The 24,171-nt window shown below is 41.5% G+C and overlaps 2 protein-coding genes across 7 annotated transcripts in view; both read left to right on the top strand.

Annotated features, from left to right (window-relative positions):
- The window catches only part of WWC3 (WWC family member 3), a 62,412-nt gene extending 58,866 nt beyond the window's left edge, over window positions 1-3,546 (top strand). For all 6 annotated transcript variants that reach the window (XM_053387250.1, XM_053387252.1, XM_053387251.1 and 3 more), the window contains one exon: window positions 396-3,546. In XM_053387250.1, coding sequence (XP_053243225.1) covers window positions 396-462 — 67 coding nt within the window. In that variant the 3' untranslated portion in view covers window positions 463-3,546. The remainder of the gene's footprint in view (window positions 1-395) is intronic.
- A 3,074-nt stretch (window positions 3,547-6,620) lies between these two features.
- The window catches only part of CLCN4 (chloride voltage-gated channel 4), a 32,465-nt gene continuing 14,914 nt past the window's right edge, over window positions 6,621-24,171 (top strand). The window contains exons 1-8 of the mRNA XM_053387248.1: window positions 6,621-6,744; window positions 12,759-12,910; window positions 13,958-14,057; window positions 15,960-16,147; window positions 21,021-21,143; window positions 21,436-21,642; window positions 21,744-21,824; window positions 23,075-23,620. Of these exons, the coding sequence (XP_053243223.1) occupies window positions 12,767-12,910; window positions 13,958-14,057; window positions 15,960-16,147; window positions 21,021-21,143; window positions 21,436-21,642; window positions 21,744-21,824; window positions 23,075-23,620 (1,389 nt within the window). The 5' untranslated portion in view covers window positions 6,621-6,744; window positions 12,759-12,766. The remainder of the gene's footprint in view (window positions 6,745-12,758; window positions 12,911-13,957; window positions 14,058-15,959; window positions 16,148-21,020; window positions 21,144-21,435; window positions 21,643-21,743; window positions 21,825-23,074; window positions 23,621-24,171) is intronic.

The following is a 24,171-nucleotide window of genomic DNA, read 5'->3' as shown; positions in this document are numbered from 1 at the left end:
ATAAACATGTTACAGGTGACTAAAATGTACATGCTGAAATAAACAGTTGATTTATTACATTTATGGAAGTATATTAAAGTTTCCTTTCACATGAGAACGTAGATCAAAATTAAAAATATTACTCTCATGGAGGTGCTGTGGAAGGATGAACAAGTGTGGAAATATTTAGTTGTCATTTTAGCAGCACAAAACGTAAACTGCCAAAAGGATTTGTAGTTCAGAAGTATTCAGTTAAACAATTTGAACTTGGGTGTTATTTGTTATACTACTTTGCTTTAGTTTCTTGAAATGCCCAGTTTTAAAAGTGGTGCTTAAATCTGCTCTAATATGGAACTCACAAGCAGCAAAAGTAGATGCTTAAATATCTGTGTAATATTTTCCCTTACCAATTGCAGGGAGAAAATAGCATTCTTCACAAGGCCAAGGATCAACATACCTCCTCTGCCGGCTGATGATGTTTAACATGTTGCTTTGTAAACATGAAGTATTTATCTGCCTGTTTAAAATGAAGTTATTAAACTAGTTAAGTTTATTTTTTAAAATCGTTGTGCAAAGACTATTAATATACACATTTTGTAAAAAAATAATAATAAAGTAAACAAAAACATATATAAATATATACATCTATATATATTATAATAGTGACTGCAGCAAGGCTTGGTTTTTCCTTGTTGTGAAATTGACATCTCGGAAGACAACTTATTTTATATTAAAAAAAAAATCAACTATCCTGTTAGAGTTATGTACTGTTTTTATGCTGTTTTATTTGACTTAAAAGGCTGGAAGACAGAAACAACGTGAGTTCAGGCAAATTCACTGTATTGTAATTTATTTATAGTAACTCATTTTCCTTGAAGGAAAATATTTACTTTAATATGTATTTTTTAAAAAACAGAAATTTTGTTACTCAGTATTTGTCATACAGTAGAATGGAACCATTGAGCTGGTTTTGTTTCTGATAGCTGAAATGAAAATACTATGTTCTAAATTTGTCACTTTTTAATCAGCTTTACTGTCTGCATCTTATAATGTATCATGTTTTTTTCTGGCACTGTTTTGATATCAAAATATCACCTGCGATGTTTTCTTTTTTCTTTTTAAAAAGAGATTCAGTTAAAATGCCATTAAACATTGCTAGGTGAAACTGCATGTTCTTACTGTGCACTACTAGATTGTTCTCATTTCAGTTGTGTCAAGTATGTCTCTTATAATTTTAACTAGTTTTTCTGTTTAACGAGGGAAGGAAGAAGGTGACAGGTCTCTCTAGCTATTGTTTTAGGAAAGGCACTTGTGAGTTTTCCATATTAATCAGCAGTGTAGGATTTGGACACTTCTACTATTTGACTGTTCCAGAAAGTGGTTAGGACCTCATTTAGGAAACTATCCCAGCTATCATGGGACTTACCAGTTTGTTATATTTCCTCATAAATCTTACATTCACAACTTTATTTTCTTTAATTATAACGATACCTTAAAGTGTGACTCAAAAAAACTTAACACCATACTGCTTTTAATGCCACATACAGAGGAGGTGCTGTGGATTACCTGATCAAATACCAGCTTATGTTTGCGGAAGCATCATAACAGTGATGTGAGTTTTGCCTATGGTTCACTCATGGCTTTGTCTACTTTTGTAGTAAAAAAGCCTAATTGTGTACATGCCTGGAACTTCTTTAGTTTCTGAACTATTAGCAGACATTACCTCTTTTCACCCATCACTTTCCATGAATGCTGCAGACTTCACCAGCGATTCTTCAGGTTTCCACATGAGCTGCTATGCAAAATTCAACTATGTGGCATTGTCCTGCTATATTAGAAATATTCCTCAAAAAAAGCTACTGTCCAGATAGTACATTTTGTGGTGTGATTTCAAATCTGTGCTAATTCTTTGTTTTCTTTGTTTTTGTTCATTTCTATTCCCTCCCCCACTTTAATTATTCAAATTGCTGAGTAAAACCATTTTCAGTTGCATTCCTAACCTCCATAGCACTAGCAATCTCTTCTGACCTCATATTACATGTACAGTTTAATACATTTTTCTTATCCCATTGCTAAAGTGGTTGAGTGGCATAAGCTTTTGCATCAAACTGAGATTGTTCTCCTGAATTTGTAAGATCTGCTAAAGCAGTTTGTTGCCCTGTTAAACATTATTTTTTTCATTTGTGTTCTGTAGCTTTGAAGACGGTCACTTGGGCTTTAGGAGAACTTGTAGTTTTTGTTAACAATGGACTGTCACCTTAAATTCCCGAGAGTGCCACTTCTTGTGTCTTGCAAATGTATGAAAATGACTTTATTATGCTATTGTATTCAACTTCAGTTACCCAAAGAATTATGTCCCACAAAATGGGAGCCTATATTTTGGGGACTTCAAGAAATGAACACCATTTTTATATGGGACACTGTCAAGTCAAACTTTGATGTTAGTTAAAAATCAAACATTGCCTTAGGGAAGCCTGATACCAAAGAAAGTTGTTAAGCTAAAAACGAGTCAGCTTGGAACTCAAGCATTGTGTTAATCTCACGAGAACCTAACCATTAAATTGTTTTACATAGTCTTGTGTTTTGAGAGAGATTTTAAACCATATGTAGTGCAAATCATTAAATCTGGATTAAAGATTAACAGTGTAATCTTGTGTATGTCGACTCAGATGTAAGACTCATTGAGTACAGTGGGACTGACTCCCAGGTAAGTGTACAAAGGATTGCAGCCTCCATCTGTTAATTTTGTATGATCATATTTTGATGGATGCTTCAAGCTTTTCAGTTGGAAATGAGAAACGCTTGGCATTACCATTACGGGTTGCTTTGTAGAATCTCTGCTTGGTATGTTGGTAGATGGAAAAGGGTCTCTTGTCTGGAAAACATGAGCTCAAAATTCCAAAGGAACAAGAATAATGGTTTGTAACCGGGGTAGAAGCCCTAAAGGGGGAAAAATCACGGCTCTAGTTCAGTCGTTAGGAAGAATTAAGTATTTCCCAGCACTTAACCAGGAGGTGGTCTTGAGTTGTTCCATCATATTACAAACTGACATGTAATTAATTTGGGTTACAATTCAGCAGCTCCCAATGCACTTGAAAAATGCAGTAGACAAAGAAGGCGTTCCCATTTTACCCCCAGTGTGAAGACAAATAAACACTGCAAACGAAGACCGTGTTCTATCACCTGTGATGTATACTCCTTGTTTGTGACAAAGAGCAGGCAGTGTAAATTTGTTGCCATCTATTATGACAAATTACTGTATTTTGTTTGCGTACGTTAAGCCTATGTGGAGTAAATGGAAGGCACTGTATGTGAAATAGAAAACGTTTTGGAGGTTCCCTGATAAGGTATATTGCTGGGTTGTAGTGGTGGTAGCTATGCAGTATGCCCAGAGATTTTAGGGAAGATAAGATTCTGACTGTTAAAATGAATACTGCTACAGTGTGTTAAAGCATAATATCCTCTCCAGTATTCATTTCTTGTGTTTGTCATACTTTCTGAATGGATTGTGTCATTTGTATTTGAAAAGTATTCTGAAAAATAAATTTTTTAAAAACTTGCCATAAACACAGTGCTCTGTGTATCTATTTTTTACAGGTCATTGTTAAACCATCATTAAAACAAGAATTTAAAAACCTGCTCTGGCTCCATCTACCCATCATGTGACACCCAGCTGACTTTTCCTTGCAGATCAATGGCCCATCATGGTTTTCAATATGTATTGTCTTCTGTAGGATGACTTGTTCAGTCTCTCGTATGAGAAGTGGGAGTCTGGAGTATTGCTTGTGCTACCCTCTAAATGTCATATACATTGGCACTTTTGCAGAAACAATGCTAGAATCAGTGTAGTGAATTCCAGAATAGAATTTTGTCGAATCTTCATTTTGTTCCTGTCCCCACCACCACACAGGAAAGATTGGGAAGACTTTGTTTTATGATGGATGGCGGCTGAAGAATTTACCATGTTTAAAGCAAATGGCTCACACTACTATTACCATCAGTTCCATTCTGTGTTACATAACCTTGAAACGAAACTACAGCACAGATTTGTTGCACTACACTCTGCTCAGTTTTACATGTCATGGTTGTAAGAGTGGAAGTTGATGCACTCACATTGACTCTATATTTAACTTGTCCTGAAATTAGTTCTGAAAGTTCTGTTGTTCCTCTTCACTCACTGCAACCTAGAACAACAATAAATGGTAACATGATGGATGTAATAACCAAACTGAAGTAGAACTTCAATAAGATCATTGCAAACTCTTACTCTCTCACCTCCCTCTGTGCAAACAGAATACACTTTAAATGTGTGAATAATGAGTGATACATTCAGTGGCATCCCATTTTATCTTACTAAGATTGCATCCTAACTCAGACTTTGTTCCATTCAGGTGCGCCAATCTGGGAAAGAGATGGGGGGCTGATACCACATCCAGGCGTCACGTCTGATGTCCAGATGCATCACCCGGGCGTTGCATGGCAGCTGGGCTTTCATGGCTGGTGCCTCCTCTGCCGCCTCCTTCCTCTTCACGGAAGGAGAAGGAGCCACTGTGTTCCTGGCTCACATGGCTGCATGATGCCTGGATGTCATGCGTGACAGCATTGTATCTGGGCGTTGCATACAACATCATAACATCACGTACAGCATGGGTGAACATTGAGGGGGCCAAAAAGGTTTCAGCCCCTAGGAGTTTTCACCCCTGATTCCATTTATTGAATGCCAAACTTGGAAATAAATATGTAAGCATTGGTGCAAATAGTTCCGAGTAATTAAGATGGAAACATACTAAGGCACAAAATAAAGGATGAGAGGTTGGTTTGCATAATCTGTTGATCTGAGGGGACATATTCACCATGGTCTAATCATCTGCTAGGAGAACCGATACATTTCTAACTATATAATAAAATTGTAAGGATGTTTTGCTGCCATTAGGCATCCATGCAAAGTAGCATGATAACAAAGCAGGCAGATGAGTGAGAAAGTGGCCCAGAAGACCAGCACAGATGGGGTACAGCCCAGGTGAGCCGCAGAAGAATAGACAGGCCAGGGCAGCTCCCCAGCAACCATCCTGCTGTGCTGCCACTGCTCATCTGGCACAGACCCCACTGATTGGGCCTCAGCAGTGTCACGAGGCCAAGGAAGAAAGAAATGTCAGCAGTACGGGATGGCTGCTGGAAAGGTGCAACGGTCTGTCCTGACTTCTATCAGCTTACGGGTTTGGGCAAGCAGGTAAGTGGAAGCAAAGCAGGGTTTGCAAACTGTAAGGGGAAGGGGGTTTGGCAAGTTATAAGCGGAGTGGGGCATAGTTTGGGCCAGGGGTGCCAACTTGAATAAAATACTGGGGGAGCAAGTAAGCCTTACCCCTCATAACCATGTGATGCAGCACATACACACCATTTGAATGACAATGCCCATCAACTTGGGGTGGGGGCTGACCCCCTCAGATATTTTATTGGTGGGGCCGAAGACCTATTGGCCCCTAGGAGTTGGCTCCTGTGGTTTTAGCAAGGCCTGAGGGAAGGGTGTGAGGTTTCAGAGGGCTGTAAGGTATGGTTTGACAAAGTTAAGGGGAGGGGGGGTTGGGGAGGCATAAAAGAAATGAGGGAGAGGGGATGAGGGTTTGGCAAGGTGTAAAAGGAGTGGGGGGTTGGTGGGGGACGTAGGTGGGCCAGCCTGGGGGGCAGCCCCTCATTCATTAATATTTATGAACATCGACTCTTTAATATGACAAAATCATTACCTGTTAAGCAAAATGAAAGATCCTTTTACTTAATCACAGCTCTTTCCTCCTTAAATTTGCAGCTCTGAGCACGCATGCTACATTTCGGTTTGAAGCACGTAAATTGCCAAACCGACCAAGTGCCCAAACATTAGCACGTCTGAATTTGAGACACCTTTGAGCTTGATGCCCAGGCCAAGTGGCCCTCCTGCCTGCCCCTTCCACCCCCACCCCATTGGCCCTGCAAACAAGCATGCCTGCAATCCCTTTCAGACTTTCCTCAGAGTGGAAATTTCGATTTAAGGGGAGGGGCCTTGGGAGGCATACCCAGACTATGCCTCCAAAATATTAGCCTGGTGTGGTGTTTGTGTGCACACTGAGGGAAAAGGAGGAAATGAATGCAATACAATATAGAAATCCTTCAACTAATGCAGTTTCTTTTAGTACTTGTGTATTATTATATAATACACAAGTACTAAAAGAAACTGCATTAGAGTGTATGTGTGTGTGTGTATTACGCACAAGTACTAAAAGAAACTGCATTAATTGAAATGTGGAATTTATTTAGGATTGTATCAGATTGTCCACTGAAAACAGAATATTAATTCAAAAAGAATAAAAAAATTCAACGACATTCCCCATATATATATATATATATATATATATATATATATATATATATATATATATATATATATACATACATATATATACACCCCCCCAAAAAATAAGAACATAACAAGACTGTGCATGAAATAGTCATCTAATAGCATAGCTGCAAAATAAAAAAATTAAAAGAATCCACAAGTAATTGCAGTGTCAGCTGCGAAGGTGGAAGCAAATTTCTCAACAGGCTGATTTTAATCCTGAAGGATTGGACGCCGGCTGCTGCCTGTCTCTCAATCAGCTCTCCAATAGAGAGAGCACGCAGTCACGTGACTGCTACGGCTTCCTCCGTATGACATCACTGCCTTTGCAGCCATAGCAGGAAAGAAAGGATGGTGTCTGGAATTTGGGGGTTGAACTAAACGATGTTGCATTGCAGGTAAGAGGAGAACACCCTCCATTAACACGACTTACTGGGCTTTTGCCCTTCTGGCTTTGTTTTGAAATCAACCTCTGTCGAGCAGGTTTCCTGTTTTTGTAAATAAAAACATGGCACGGTCTGTGCTGGCAGGTGCAGCAAAAGGCTGTTTTGCTTGTTCCCCAGATCTTCCGGCTGGAGAGTTCAGGAGCTGTGTTGTCAGATGGGGCGTTTTTTAAGCTGAATGAGGCAATCCGTTGTCAGTGTTTTAACAGATTTTTATTTTTTAAAAATGAGCAAGGTACAATTTCATTAGGGTGGCGGGAGAGGAGCGATTGTATTGCCAACGCAGCTATGCAGCCTTTACAGCATATTGATGTCAGCATTTGCATTACAGTGTAATTTTTCCCGTGCTTTTAAGGGAAGTGTTATTCATCAGATTTCTAGCGTAATTTTCATTCTGTTTGTGAATTCTAGTTATTTTTGTTTCTGGGGAATTAACACCCAGTATTAAGCCACGCACAGAAATGCTTTGGGAGTGGGTGGGTATGCTTATCTGCTACAGCTGAATGACTTCCTTGTCACACTGGAAAGGGAGATATAGAAATATAATTTCTCTTTTCTTTTCAATTCCCCTGTAGCTACATTAATTGGCTTGCACTTTCCATTTATGTGAGAGTTATGCCTTTTATATTAGTAAGGTATTTGGGGATGTTTGGAAATGGATTAACTAGAGTGATGGCAGTTGTTGGACAGGGTCAAATATAAAAGAGCAGTATAAGAATGGAACACTGGAACAGTTTTCAGTTTCTGTCAGGACATGGTGAAATATGTCTCTGCCTGAACAAAAAAGGATGACTCATGGTTAAAATGCAAGCAGTTCTTTGGTGTTGCATGCTTTTTATCACTGAAGAGTTTCCACTCTAATTCTTCTCTTGGGAATTTAATATCCTCACATGTTGTACTGTGTCACTAGCAAATACCCTAATTGCTGTCATTTGTTAATATTAATAATTATTCTAAGTACTATTTTTGTCCTGATACATATGATTATTAATAACCCACTAAATGCTATAAAAACTCATTCTTAATGTCAATATGTTTATCCAAACAAAGTCTGTGTCTATCAGCAATCCATTCATATGTTGCAACTGTGGTCATGTTGTTGATCCATTGATTAAACAGAACCAAATCTTTATTCTTCCAGTTCATCAGTACCTGTCTCTTGGCCACAGTTAGGGCGCATAGAATCCATTTTCGTTGCCCAGTAACCAAATTGCTGTCATCTGGACCCCGAATGCCCTGACAGAAAAGTGAGAACCCACTTCTTGTTCCTTAACACTGAAAAGGAGATCTTACACTGGCCTGGGCCTAGACAGCAGAAACAGATCCTTCTTATAACCACATCCATTCCATACTCCTTCCAAATCCTCTGTTAAAAAGTATTGCCACTTGGGTAGTGTATACACAACAGGCCCTTCTGCTCTGTACCAGTCTACTCCTGGAATTATTTCAACCGTGTATTATTACCTAGCTTAGTTGTCTTCCCACATTCATAGCAAATAAAGCGCCTTGCATTCCTTGATCACTGATGATGGGTTGTATATTTGGTCAGTTCACTGCGGAGAAGGAAGAAATTGAATTCTATTGTTCTATCCTTCTTTGTTAGCCTTCGATTTTATCTTTGTACACTTCTTCGAAATTCAATAATGTTAAGAAGTGCAGAAGTGTTTTAAATAAATGCTTGTAAAGCACAACAGAAACAATGCTAATTTTCCTGCCAACATCTGAGGCAAGTTCAGTTGGGACATGAGAAAGGACATTCTCATGTTCAGTGGGGACATGAGAAAGGACATTCTCTCAGTGTTCTGAGAGAGGGCCATTTATCAGACCTCTGTTGGCAAGCAAATATCTTTTCTTATTTATTTCTAAGATTTCTTTCCTGCCCTTCACCATAAGGTGTGAGAATAAGTGTGGGTTGCAACAATAAAACCACACAATTAAAAACAACAGGGGAAACTGTTTATATAATTATTATTTTTTAATCAAGTAAAAGAATTCCAAACAGAAGCAGCACATAATAGGTAAAAGTAACAAACCAGATGATGTGCATCCCATAAAACTACCTCTTAACTGTCAAAGGCCAGGATAACCAGATGCATCTTCAGCATATGACAGAAAATGAATGATGGTGTTAGATGCACCTCTCTGGGGTTGGCGTTCCATAGGAGAAGCCCTCTCTCAGGGTGTCATTCCTTGCACTTATGAGGATGATAGAAGTATCAAGAAAGCCCCCTCTGCTACTCTTAATATTAGAGCACCTTCATGTTTCTGCAGGCCTTCGTTTTTTAGACATGCCTTTGGCCTCCTGAGGTGACCCTCACACCCTTTTTCTGTGCTTTTAGTGTTTTTGATTTTAACTTGTATTTATGGGTTGGGCTCCTCGGGTGTAAAAGGTGTGGGGTCTGAACTAAAATGGACTGGAGGATTCTCGAATAGAAGGGTGTCCTTGGACAACCACATGACCGCTCTAGGATGTGGCAATGGATCTGCTCCTCTGCTCCGCCACGATCCCACATAGGATCGTTCTGTAAAACATAACCAAGTTTGATAAGAAAACAGTTCTCTCTATATTTTTGAAGGTCGGGCTTCTTCAGAAGCGCTAGAAGAAAGGAGAAGTATGAGAAAGGGTAGAATACAATCCTTGCATGCAGAAGGCTTCGGTTCAATCCCCAGCATATGCATGTAGGGAAATTCTGGAGGCAACTGACAGTGTGTACAAAATGGAGATGGTCTGATATAAGGCAATTTCCTATCTTCCTAGAATGCCATTTTTTCCCAACATAAGAAGAGCCTGGCTGGATCACACCAAAGACTTACCGGTACCTAACCCTGTTCTGATAGGCTAACCAGATACCTGTGGGGACTCCACAAGCAGATTCTCAGTGCAGCAGGAGATCTTCCGCACTGACTGGCATGTTGCCTTCAACTGTGGAGGTAGAACATAGATATCATGATTAGTAGCTATATCCTCCATGAATTTGTCTAATCGTCTTTTAAAACCATCCAAGCTAGAGGCCATCACTACATTTTGTGGGAGAAAACTCCATGGTTTTAACTATGTGCTGTGCAAATAAATCCTGTTGGCAGGCCGGAGCCTTCTAACATTCACTGTCACCTTGGATGTCCCCAGGTTCTAGTATTATGAGAGACTGAAAAAAAGATATCCCTGTCCACTTTCTCTACAGCAGACATAGTTTTATCAACCTCTATTGTGTCCTCCCTCACTCTACTTTTTTTCTAAACTAAAAAGCCTTGAATGCTTTAACCTATCTTCAAAGTGGATTTGCTCCAGCTTTTTGATAACTTTGGTTGTTATTTTCTGAAACTTGCCCAGCTCTACAATATCCTTTTTGAAGTGAGGTGGCCACAACTGTCCGCTGTATTCCAAATGTAGTCTTACTGTCCATTTGTATAATATTGCTATGATACCGGTAGTTTTATTTCCGTTCCGTTCAGTTTGCCTTTTTTCACAGCTGCCTTTTTTCACAACTGGGTGGACATCTTAGGGCTTAAAGATGTTCTTAGAATGTATTATTTTTACCTTTCGATATTTCCTTCTGAATTACTGGATTTGCTGGATCTTGCTCCCCTTTTCCAGCTGATCCAAAATGGCATCCTTGGATAGCTAGTAGTAAAGAACAACTTCAAACTCATTCTAAGCCTGTTCTACAACACAATTGGGTATCGGGCTAATGGAAATCTTTGGGTTTCCTGACCAGGGTGTGTGGAATGTGTCTGCAGCTGCAGTTTGAGAAAGTTGGGTGTGAGCATGGTGTTGAGTTCCTAGGCCGTCACTTTGCAGGAAGCTTATAAGCTGATAGCTTTGAAACCTTACCAACTTTTCAGGTTGCTACTAGCTCAGCCAGACTGGATATGCAGGATTTCTTCGAAACTCTAGCACAGCCTTTTGTAGAACTGGTGCCCTCCATATATTTTAGACCACAGCTCCCATCCCATCATCCCCAGCCTGCATAGCTATGGTGGCTGGGCCTGCTGTGAGGTATAGTTGAATGCATCTGCAGGGCACCAAATCCTAAAATACATTCATTCTTTCAGCCAAATTCTTCTTATCGGGTAAAGACTGATGAACAGGTTCTTTAGTTTTGAAAACAGTGGCAATAATGAGCTCAAATGAAACGAAGTGTCCAGTCTAGCCACGCAGAAGGTGCTAGAAGGTGCTAGAAGGTGCCTGGGGGTGTACTCAATTTCAGTGTCAACCAAACAACAACCAAATAACGATTTTAGAAATAGATTTTTAGATGTTGTAGAAACCCAGCCAGATGGGGTATAAATAATAAATTATTATTATTAATAATTGGGTTGCATGAGGGTATCAAGAGCCCACCAGCACCAACAGCAGTCCTTACAATCACTTCTAGGTATGGCCATTGTCATTGTTCACAAAAAGGTGAAATCTGAATAATCCCTAAGAATTTTTTTTAAAAAATTAAATTTCTCTACTTCCCAAGGATCACAGGGTGGTTTACAACACAAAAATATAACATAGTAACAAACAAAAACAATACCCCCCCCCCCAGTTTAAAAGACCATAGATCTTTAGGCACCAGGCAAAAACATTCCTCTTCTCCCATGCCTTAATTAAACAATTAAGGCATGGGAGAAGAGGAATGTTTTTGCCTGATGCCTAAAGATATGCAATGAAGGTGTCAGGCGGACCTCTCTGGGGAGAGCGTTCCACAATTGGGGAGCCACCTCAGAAAAGGCATGTCCCCATTTTGCTCCCCTCTGGACTTCTGGAACACAAAGAAGGGCCTCAGATGATGATTGCAGGGTCTGGGTTGGTTCATATGGGCAGAGGCCGTCATTGAGATATTGAGGTCCTGAGCTGTTTAAGAATAATAATAAAAACATCTTTTTGAACATGCTCATTACAGATTGGCCCAATATACTATGAAACACATAAAATACTTTAAAAGTCTCCTTTCAGCCCCATTCCTGCCCTTGTAGATCCTTCAACCCTCTGGAACAGATTGACATTGTTGGAATTCACCCTTGTGGGCTCTTTTTTTTTTTTTTTTTTTGCCAGTGAGCGAAACACGTCTCCCATGCTAGTCAGTAAGTCGGTTCCAATAATCAATATATGGCCTAGTTTGCCAAGCAATTGATCACATGGTTTTCTCCTTGGATAAGTAGTATAAGATCAAATCAACAGATTCAATTGAGATTGCCGTTTGCCTTCCATGAAATGGAAATTTGCAACTTGTGATTTTAGAGAGTGCAGAAGAGAAGGGGGAGCACGTGCACAAATCTTCTGCTAATGTGAGTAAAATGCTTGTGTGCAAAGTTACTTGTAGGAGTGAGAAACTGATTGAAGATACTATGGACTGCAGAATAATCAGTTGTCAAAGGGCAGAGACATGCTTATAAAGAAGATATTGCTAAGGCCAGAATACAGAGGGCTATTTTAGGCATGCTCAGTAGATTCCCCACCCCACTTTTTCACATCTGTATGTGATGCTACAAATGTCTATTTCCCCCCTCAATTACAAAAGAGGTTTTGTTGTGTGCCACAGGAAACTGCTCTGCGAGAAACACAATTCCAGGTCTCCCCTGAGCATGTGGAACTAGTTGCATAATTCTTTGGATCCTTCATATTATGTTGGGTATGTCTGCTCAGTACCCACCTTTCATTAGGTCTTTAACAAACTGAAATCTATTGTACAGTGGGAGAGTGATCCTTCAAGGTGGAGTTTCAAATTGTGCTCTGGACAAGAAACTGGGATCAGACCAACTGTGTGTCAGTGATTCACCTGGGATCATTGACTTGGCCATTGCCAGGAGTAACAAAGGAAATAGATTTTAAGTTATTTTTCTAGTATTGATCAATCCTATTCTTCAATTCTATAATGTTCTCTGTTTGCCTGGGTTGGGGGGAATGGCAAGGAGAGGTACCTGAGGAGTAAATTTCTGAATTTTGAGCCATGGAACTTGTCCCTCTATTTTCCTTACAGGTACTAATATGGTTAATGCTGGAAACATGAATGGGTCTGGAAATTTGATGGATTTTTTGGATGAACCTTTCCCCGATGTTGGGACATATGAAGACTTTCATACCATTGATTGGTTGAGGGAGAAGTCACGTGACACAGACAGGCATAGAAAGGTAAGGGGGGGGGGAAATATTTCAAAAGCAGGGAGCATTTCAGATAGCTAAAGTGGTAGATTATTAACCCCTACACACCCAAATTGATAGGTCTGACCTTTTCATAAACCTCTTTGAGATTTTATTACAATCACGTGTATAAAATGTTATGAAATAAAGGAATCAAAATGACTGAAGTAATACTTTGAGAAAAGGTTGAAGGAACTTGCCATCAGAGACAAGTCACATTTCAAAATCCACTTCTGGAGGAATATGAATCTTTAGACTAATGCAGGGATTGTCAACATGGTGCTCTCTGAATGTTTCTGGTCTACAACTCTGATGATGGTGATATTTTCATTATTTATACCCTGAATATTAGCCATCATCCCTGAGTATTAGCCATGTTGGCTGGGACTGATGGAGGTTGGAGTTCAGCAACATCTGGAGGTACCATGTTGGCAATCCCTGTCTTTCTCAATGCTTAAATTATTCTTCCAAAATAATGTATACAGTCATACCTCGGGTTAAAGTCACTTCAAGTTGAGTGTTTTCAGGTTATGCTCCGCGGCGACCTGGAAGTAACGGAATGCATTACTTCCGGGTTTCGCCGCTCGTGCATGTGCAGACGCTCAAAATGACATCACGTGCATGTGCAGAAGCAGCGAATCGGGTTGCATTCTTCTCAGGATGCAAACGGGGCTCTGGAACAGATCCCGTTCGCATCCAGAGGTACCACTGTACTGCATTATGTGGTTGTCTGTTAAGGGAAAGACCTAGAAGAAAATAAGCATCTTTTGCCTTACAGCAAGACAGACTATCAAATATCCGTTTCCAAATTTCATCAAGGAATCCTAACTTGTTAATGCATTTATGTGAACCAAAACTCTGCTTTAACTGTATTCCATGCAAATCCTGTATACACATTTGCAGTGTAAACAAATGCAAATATTATGCGATCAAAGCATACACATGTTGTTGTTTTTCTGTTGGGCTGCTTGGCTATACAGAACTGTACAATATAAAAATTGCATGTCTTTCAACTAAACACTATTTTTTCCCTTCCAGATTACAAACAAAAGCAAGGAGTCAATATGGGAGTTCATCAAAAGTTTACTAGATGCCTGGTCAGGATGGGTTGTGATGCTTCTTATAGGACTGCTGGCAGGTATTTTCAAGAAAGTCTTACGCTATGTTGACCATTGTAGACATTCTCAGCTTCTCTATGAGGGCATCTGCATAAATTGAGTTTATGCGTGCGATCCCTAACATTTCAGCATGCCGAAGGGAAGATGTAGCTATGCTTCATGCTTTGGGATATGTGTGTAAAATCGCATGCTGAACATTGACCTAGATTTTTTTTTTATTAACCAGAAATAGGCGCTCTCTGTGAAAATATTCCTGTGAATGTAAATGCTTTAATAAGCTCGTGTTTTGTTGACACTAATATGCCCATTTCTTGGCCTTGACTAAATTTATGCTACAAAAATAGCATTAATAAAAGGAAAGTTGTATCACTGGAAATGTGGAATCAAACTTGTAGCTCCCTGAATGAATTATATGCATCCTCTTTATCTATGCTTTTATTTTTCAAATGCCAAATATTTAGATTTCTGTTCCAAATGTAGACCAAATAAGATTTTACAAACAGATTTCAACTATCACCGGGCTTAATTGCTGGGAACATTTTAGGTGAAGCCATAAATGGTTAGGAGGAATTAGAAGTATTATTATTTTTTTAAAATCGCCTGAGCCAGGTGATTTTATAGCTGTTTTATTTTCAGGCATTTGCCAGTTTACTAGCAACTCTGTTACTAACTGGTGTTTTGGCTCACTATCAGTTAATAGGCTGTATACAGTATCTTCATAGTACTGTGATGACTGAAAAAATATAAAGAAAATAAAAAAATTAATAAATCCCTGAATTAAAATAGTTTGCCCAGGAGGGGCTTTTGCATGTGAACAGAACTTTGGTGTACATATGGAACAAGTTTACTCTTCATTACCAGTGTCCATACAGATCCAAGAGTGCATAACTTTAACTGTTTTCAGTGTTATGGTGAACGGAAAAGCCTATACAGTTTTGGATCTCTTTGTATGCACCAGCAAACTGAACTCAAGTGTTGGAGAACATATTTGGCAAATTGCTGCTTTGTAATTTTTGGATTGGTCTGTATAAAGCTATTGCAACACAGTCCCAGTACTGCATGATTCTTTAGCTACCACTGGATGTCGCTGTTGTGCTATATAATTTGAAAAAGCTATGATAAGATGTGTGCAAAAATAAAATAAAAAAGCCATTGTCCATTTTAGTTGTATAGTGTAGGTAAATTATACCTCCTGGTCTTCACAATGTAAGTGACGTCCCTTAAATCTTTTTTAAAAAATATTTTCCTATTTTAAGTGACGGTATTGAGACTAATAAGCACACAAGATGCTTGCTTGTTCATCTGGTGGCCTGATCCTGGCATGAGACCTGCACAGTAGCCCCACCACCAGTTTTGACCTCGGTTTCGACCCCATTGATTTTATTGGCACATGGAGCAGTCTAGACAAGAACATATTTACTTGTGCTGCAAACACACTCTTGTCTGGCCGAACGAGCTTGCTTGTGTGCGATTAGGGGAGCCTGTTGTTTAGAAATTCTCTGTGCCGAGCCAAGAAAAGCAGATGGCACTTAAAAGGAAACATTGCACAGTAAACTCTACAGGAAGGTAAAAGAGAACTTCCCTTTATCTTCTGTTTTCCCAGGTCTCTCTCAACCCCCTAATGTGCGTTTTAAGGACACGTGTTCTTGAAATGGCCCCGCAGCCCTGAGACAACTTTGTGGATAGGGAGTCATAAATTACATATACAGTCAGAGAGTGAGATAAACTCTTATTTTGGTCACCGCAGGGTGGTGATTCAACATAGAGTTGACTGTGAATGCCACCTGTTTATGGATTGATTCATATTTATGGGTTTTCTGTGAGAACCACATTCATTTCTCGTACATTCAGATGTCTGGGTTTTTTCCTTAGACATATACTTCGTGTATTAATGTCTGTTCCCCCCGCCCCCCCCTTGCCAGGCACATTAGCTGGAGTTATCGATTTGGCGGTGGACTGGATGACAGATCTGAAAGAAGGTGTCTGTTTATCCGCATTCTGGTACAGCCATGAGCAGTGTTGCTGGACATTTAACGAAACTTCTTTTGAGGACCGGGACAAATGTCCGCAGTGGCAAAAGTGGTCTGAACTTCTAGTTAACCAGTCCGAGGTATGTCTACACCTTTCATATAATTTTCACTGTTCTTCCCTGCGCAGTTAATATTTTAGCAAGGAACTCTCATTAAAATGTGTTCTGCTAAACTTGAAAGGAGCCCTGGAGAGATTATTGGTTTGCTGAAGGAAGGAGAAAGAAGGTGTGCTTTGTCATTGAAGTCTTATCTAATTAGGACCAAGGCAAGTTAGTTCAAAACAATATGGAGCCTGCAAATTACCTGAAATTCACTGGAGAGGGAGTGTGCCACTCACTGCACCTGCTTCTATGACTTGAACGTGTGCAAAGTTTTGCTCCTAAGCACAGCAGCTGAAACGATGCCATCTTTCATCTGCAACCAAAATAATAATCATATTCCACATAGATTAAAGTTGTAATTCAACTAATTCAATTACCTAATACAGGATTCCAGCACTATAGCTATGGCACGATGCTGGTTCTCATGAGAATGGAGTTACAGGGTGCTTAAGAGCATTATTGGAATCACTCTCCTCGTTCATATATGTACATGTCTAATGCTTGGCGGAATCACAGGAACATAGAAAGCTGCCTTTGTCTATTAGTCCATTTAGCTTAGCATGTCCTGTGCTGACCAAAAGAGACTCTCCGGGGATTTGAATGGCAGCCTTTCCCAGCCTACCTGAAAGCACCAGGGATTGACCTTGGAACCCTTTGCATGAAGAGCATGTGTGCTCTCCACCACTGAAATATGGCCGCCTCCCTTTCTAATTGCTGTTGTACAAACTTTATATCCTCCTGTCACTTTTATGAAACGTTTGCACTAAGAATGGAAAATTATTAGCTTTATGTAGGCAATCCTTAAAGGGCAGTGTCTCGGATGTAATATTTTCAGACTCTTCCTTATCTGCGCCTGATGAATTCTGCTTGTCATAGCTAATGGAATTTGACAGATTGAAGACATGGATATAGATGGATATGTTTGCAACACCATTTTACCCTGAGGTTTTGTGCCTTTTCGTGGCTTCAGAGCTGTTTGTCACACTGCAGTTATGAATTCTGACACCTGTCAGAATTGTCTTAATTAGTGTGTGTGTGTGTGTGTGTGTGTGTGTGTGTGTGTGAGAGAGAGAGAGAGAGAGAGAGAGAGAGAGAGAGAGAGAACCTCTATAGCAGATGCCTGGTGTATAAAAATATTGAAGCAAATCAGACAGCCACTGTATCCTGTGTTCCTTCTGTTTTTCCTTCTGCATAAAGGTACTCACTAAGCCCACATGGATGTAGCCAAGGAGGGGGCAGGGGATCAGTTGCCCCCCCATCAGGTAAAACAATAGAAATACTTAATTAACTGACCAATCAGGTCAGTTCTGCCGCCTAACAAAAACCCTGGCTATGCCCATGTAAGCCCACAAAACACTAAGGCAGGGATGGGAAACATGTGACTCTCCAAAAGTTGTCAGACTCTCCTTTCAGCCCAAGTCTGAACTGCCAGTGGTCATACTCGGAGATGCAGACCAGAAACACAGGTTCCCCACTCTTGCTTGCAACATTGGTCCAGTGCAGCCTGCTGCTTTGATAGTCCAAGACCAATTTTGTGCCAGTTTCGGTATCAAAACTGTCCTTGGGAGGTGAATGGGTGCCAGAAGCTACGTCACCTGTAAATCAACTGCCCCATTACTATTATGTCACAGATTTGTCCTGTAGTTACTAAATACGAGAGACGGTATAGTATTGGGCTCAGCCATTGGGCAACTAAACCGGCTGTGTTAGGACAACAGTAAACAATGGTTTGTGTACCCCCTCTCCCTTACCTGGACTGGCTGTGAAAAGACTGTAAACTTTTGCTTTTGTTCTTTACTAATTGAAATTGAGTGCTTTCCCCCCCAAAACTGTGAGCGGTCTTTGCTTGTTTCAGTAAACCACAGGCTAACCAAAACTTAGGGTACGGACACAAAAATTCAGTTAATTAAAAATGGAAGTAGAAGCTTGAGGTCTTCTCGCTGCCATACCAGAGAAGGGGGTTGGGAATACACAGCCCTAAAGCTAATGCATGATGTAACCCTAAAGCATGGTTTTCTTTTTGGCCAAGTCAAGCCATTGCCTCTCAACATACACCTCACGGGGTTGAGGCCAAAATTCTGCTGTAAGTTCCTTGGAGGAAGGTTGAACCTAGTAACACCCATGGTTTGATTTTGACATGAAGGGAAATGAAAGTACTTTAGGGGCATTCAAATACTTATGGGAAAAGCTGAGTCTCAAAGCATGGTTGGAAACATAGGTCTTTTATCTCCGTGGGACTTAGGCTGAAGACATATGTAACATTTTGAGCATGAGAGATCTGGGTACACACAGTCTCCATACCACAAAACATTCATTTCCAGAGCAGAGAATGCATATTCTCAAACCAGTTCCACCAGATTTAGGTTTGTCGAAAACAGGCAGCCTTCCTATCCTTCTCTAAAATATATCTTTTCAGTTTTTATATCTGTGATTTAAAGGGTGGGAGTGGTAGGAACCAAGCCCAGCAACAGTTTAGCTACATCGAGAGGACAAAGAGGTTCTCTTCCAAGTATTTTGAGAACCAAATTTTCAAGAGCAGCCTCTCTTAACTCCAAGGCTATTCACACTGGTATGGACCTTGATTTGCAAACAAACCCCATCCTGTAAAGGAATAATGATTATTGCCATAGCTGGCACTTGTTTAAAGCTCTATGGGAAGACGTTCATGGGGAAATTTAAACAAATGCTCTTCAGCTGTGGCAATAAGGATTACTCACTGCTTCAGTAAGTGTCAAAACAGAGATGCCATTAATATTTTCTTTAGCTGGGGATAAGCAAATCCAGCTGTCAAAATTGGTGAGAAGAGCCACCCAATTAATAATTGTTCTGTGCAAATAGGTAAGACAAAGGGACTAGTGGGAGGTGTGGCGGACCCACGCCTGCTGAGTGGTAATCCCTTTTTAGCTTTTGCAGCAGTAAAGCATTTGGAGCCATCCTATGGTGAAATGCCATTCTTAGTCATGTACAAGGATCTTCACATTGATTACATGTGATTTAACAAGGGGTTAAGGACCCAGCTATTAGATTAGCTGTTAGCTGAATCCTCCCTTATCCGGTGTACGGACCACAGGAAACTGCCATATCCTGAGCTGGGAACATTCATAGAATAGCATGACAGAATTGCAATTTAGGAATATGCAGCTGTCCAATGTGGGGATCAAATCTGCAACCTTGGCATTATCACCACCATGCTCTAACCAGTTGAGCTACCCAGTTGGTCGGTCCATTTTGCTAAGTACTACACTGAAGGGCAGCCGGTGTATGGGATTTCAGGTCGGAGTCTTTCCCAGTCCGTATGGGCAGCGATTGAACCAGAGAGCTTCTGCCCTCAAGGCAAATGCTCTCCCACTAAACTGTGGCTCTTAGCATAACCTTCGCTTCTTGCCAGTAAGACTTACATATACTTCCATCTATACATTATCTTAAAAAAGGAAAACACTACTGACTGTGTGGGGAGGGAATGGGTGACAATTCAAGTTTCCCTCCTGACAGCCTGTATCTGTGTTCATTTGTCCTGCATAACCCTTCCTTTTTAGGGATTATGGGGCAGACCCTTTTCTACATGTGTTGAGCAATTTTTCTCTTGGGCAGTTAATGAATATTTTCCAAATGTCGCGCCAGCTCCCACAGTGGTTTAGCATCTGTTTAAATATGGTTTGCAGTATAGTTGTGGCTGCCATGCACTGTACTGTATTTATAAAGAGTTTAGTGTTTCCTACCCCCAGCTGCATTTTCTGTATGAATTGCTTTACTGTGGGTGCCGCACAGATAACACGTAGCCCAATTCTGTGACAACTTAACCCCGATGTAGATCTCCCTGAGTTCTACAGTGCTGGCTCCTGCTTAAGTGTGTGCAGAACTGCAGTCAAGAAGCAGATATTTGTACTGTTGGAGAAACACTGGGCGTCTCCAGCCTGTCGCTATGTGGCTGGAGGGATACAAGTGCAACTGCAAATTGAGGTGTCACTCCAGCACAGAAAAAACCAAACAGACTTTTTGCAGCTAGGAAAGTGATGGGAAATTGCATTGAAAAGTGTGGGGTGCACGAATTATCAATAGGGAGATGTATAAACACCCCACAAGCAAATCGGAATGAATGCTCATTGTCATACAACCACCCCATAAACAAATCAGAAGGAATGATTAGTACAGACTGCCTAAGCTATGTGCAAGCAAATTGGGGTGGTGGCTGAATAAACGGGTTATTTGGAGGAACTCAGTGACTATGTAATAATGGCCGCTGAGCGCTTTCCCAGTGGGTGATGGTTGTGGCCCCTCGCTCTTGACCGCCATTCACACTAGCCTGGGTACGCATGTTTGCTTGCCCCTCAAAGAGCATTCCCCTCAACCGGAGGGATCTTGGGGCCGGTTTTCCCACCCAAAAGGGTTTTTCAAGTGAGCCAATTCATGGCCCCTCCAGGACGGCAGAGCCTTGCTTTCTGGCCAGCCGTTGGCTGCTGCCTTTGGAGGAGATCGGTGACAATGTAATAAATACAGTAAGCCCTCAACTTATGTGCATTTAGCTTGCATACATTCAGTTTTACGTGCTTGGCAAAAAAATAAAAAATAAAATAAAAAGGAGGCGTGCATCCTTTGGCAATCCCACCTGCCATTGCACCTAGTGTGTTTTGACTATATGTGATTTTGGCTTCAGGCGTGATCCCCAGAATGTAACCTTGCATAAGTGGTGGGCTTTCTTTGCTGCAATAGCCCTGTCATTAAATTCAGGGAAGAAACCTAGCCCCAAAGCGTCTCTTATTTATATAGCAACTAGCAGAAACATAGTACTTGTTGGATTGGTTTAACAGTTGTTTGTTCTTGGTTTCTTTCTCTCTCTCTTTCCTCCCTCTAGGGTGCAAGCGCTTACATTCTAAATTATTTTCTTTACATTTTGTGGGCTCTATTATTTGCTTTCCTGGCTGTCTCCCTTGTCCGGGTTTTTGCTCCCTACGCCTGCGGCTCTGGAATTCCAGAGGTAAGTTTTTTTTTGCTTTCATTCTGGATTGACAGGCATTTCAAAACGGGGGGTGGGAATAATTTGAGGGTGGTTTAGAGTGAAGGTTTGAAAAAGACGTGGGGGGATCTGCTAAAGGAGATGGAATCGGGAGTGAAAATGAAGAAACCTTTTGGCGTTAAAGTAGCATCTGATTTGTATTTTTAGAGACTTAGCTTTCACAAGTCTTAAAAACAACAACACCTCTTCAAAATTTGCATCGGCTTCGCAAAATCTAGAGCTGCCAACCACTTTTGTTCTTCCTGCCTTCCAGATAAAGACCATCTTGAGTGGTTTCATTATAAGGGGCTACCTGGGCAAGTGGACCCTCTTAATCAAAACAGTAACTCTGGTTCTGGTGGTGTCTTCCGGACTCAGCCTTGGCAAAGAAGGGCCGCTGGTGCACGTGGCTTGTTGCTGTGGCAACTTTTTCAGCAGCCTCTTCTCCAAGTACAGCAAGAACGAGGGAAAGAGACGAGAGGTAACGTCGGGCTTTGCAGTTTCCTCGCCTCACCTCGTAAACTTATGTGTATTTTCCACAGACTCTTTAACTTGCGTGTGTGTCATTATTTCCGTGCTTAGGTGCTTTCAGCCGCCGCTGCTGCCGGTGTCTCTGTTGCCTTTGGAGCACCAATCGGTGGTGTCCTTTTTAGCCTAGAAGAGGTAAGAAGCAACTTGGGCTATGCAGAAACCCACAGGTTTCCTGAAGATTCTATGCAGGCCACACTCAGGCCACATCTGTACCAGGGGCCTGGGAACTGTGGCTTGTTAAGGATGCACTGAGTTGTAAGGAGGACCTTATTCCTTGCACAGAGCTACAGTTCTTATAATTTCCTAGGAAGGGAGATTGGTTGGTTGTTGAAGTGCTCAGGGAATTAATAGCTCTGTGAGGGGACTAGCGGTCTGCTAAAAAACTCTCAGAAACTTGTGAGTAGTGACCCTCCCAGTTTCCTATTTAGCAGATGGGTAGGTGCTGTGGTCTAAACCACAGAGCCTAGGGCTTGCCGATCAGAAGGTCAGTGGTTCGAATCCCCGTGATGGGGTGAGCTGCCGTTGCTCGGTCCCTGCTCCTGCCAACCTAGCAGTTTGAAAGCACGTCAAAGTGCAAGTAGATAAATAGGTACCGCTCCAGCGGGAAGGTAAACGGTGTTTCCGTGCGCTGCTCTGGTTTGCCAGAAGTGGCTTAGTCATGCTGGCCACATGACCCGGAAGCTGTACGCCGGCTCCCTCGGCCAGTAAAGTGAAATGAGCGCCACAACCCCAGAGTTGTCCACGACTGGACCTAATGGTCAGGGGTCCCTTTACCTAGGCTGCCACTGCTACTCTGGTGCAGCTGCCACTGCTGGTTCCCTTTCTTTTCCCCAGCACCATCCCAAAGTCTGGGAAAGAGCTGATTCCCCTCTGCAATGTATTTGCATAAATATACATGGATATCGCAAAATTAATACAGCACAGTTTTTCTGTTGTCCTCTCCCAGAGTCTGGGTGGGGGTGGGTGGGATCTTTTTACAGCTTTGTGTGAGAGACAGTGCACCCTTTCCCTCACAAATCTCAGGCGAATACGGTTATACCTTGGAAGTTGAACAGTTTAGTTCCCAAACATTTTGGCTCCCGAACATCACAAACCCAGAAGTGACTGTTCTGGTTTACAAACTATTTTTGGAAGCTGAGCATCTGACAGGGCTTCTGTGGCTTCCAATTGGCTGCAGGAGCTTTCTGCAGCCAATCAGAAGTCGTGTTTTGGTTTTGGAAGTTGAACGGACTTCTGGAATGGATTCCGTTCGACTTCCAAGGTACGACTGTACCTTTGAAAGCAATGGATATGGGCATGTTTTAAAATGCACTGTGTAACTTAATGCTGATTTCCAATGGGAAACACTCTGGTTGTTATTGATTGATTCTATTTTCTCTCAGGTGAGTTATTATTTTCCACTGAAGACTCTCTGGAGATCCTTTTTTGCTGCCCTCGTTGCTGCTTTTACCTTGAGATCCATCAATCCATTCGGAAACAGCCGCCTGGTTCTGTTTTATGTGGAGTATCACACGCCTTGGTACATGGCCGAACTTTTCCCCTTCATTCTGCTGGGAGTTTTTGGAGGTTTGTGGGGGACGCTTTTCATCCGATGCAACATTGCCTGGTGCAGGAGGCGCAAAACCACCAAGCTTGGAAAGTACCCGGTCTTAGAGGTCATCGTGGTGACTGCCATCACTGCCATCATTGCTTTCCCCAATCCGTACACTCGCAGGAGCACCAGCGAGCTCATCTCAGAACTGTTCAATGACTGCGGCGCTCTGGAGTCCTCGCAGCTCTGCGACTACATAAATGACCCCAATATGACGAGGCCTGTGGACGATATTCCTGACAGACCGGCTGGGATTGGAGTGTACATGGCTATGTGGCAACTCGCCCTGGCTCTGGTTTTTAAAATCATCATCACAATATTTACCTTTGGTATGAAGGTAAGTTGCAGTGTCTGTGTCAATTTTGTGGCAATATGGTTTCCAATTTTTATTTTTATTTTTTAAAGTGGTTTAGATGTACAGTGGTACCTCTAGATATGAATGGGATCCGTTCCGGAGCCTCGTTCGCATCTAGAGGTAAATGTAACTAGCGATGGCGCGTCTGCGCACGCGCGCATCGCTTTTCACCGCTTCTGCGCATGCGCGTGACGTCATTTTTAGCGTCTGCGCATGCGTAAGTGGCGAAACCCGGAAGTAACGTGCTCCGTTACTTCCGGGTTGCTGAGGAGCGCAACTCGAATGCGCTCAACTCAAAGCATATTTAACCCGAGGTATGACTGTAATGCTAAGACAGACCATGGCTTAACTCCCAGCAGTGCAGGAGCGAAGCCCCCACTGTTTTGGCAGTGTGCACTAAGATGCTGCATGTTCACTTTGAAACCATTGTTTTCTTTTGCACAGTTCATTTTAGTTCAGAGAATAGAGCTTAGAAACCATTGCATTCTGGGTAGTCAAATCAATTGGATGTCAAGTGTGAGACGTACTTCCCT

The sequence above is a fragment of the Podarcis raffonei genome, chromosome 4, assembly GCF_027172205.1.
Source record: "Podarcis raffonei isolate rPodRaf1 chromosome 4, rPodRaf1.pri, whole genome shotgun sequence".
Taxonomy (NCBI): Eukaryota; Metazoa; Chordata; class Lepidosauria; order Squamata; family Lacertidae; genus Podarcis; species Podarcis raffonei.
This window is presented reverse-complemented; position numbering and strand designations above follow the sequence as displayed.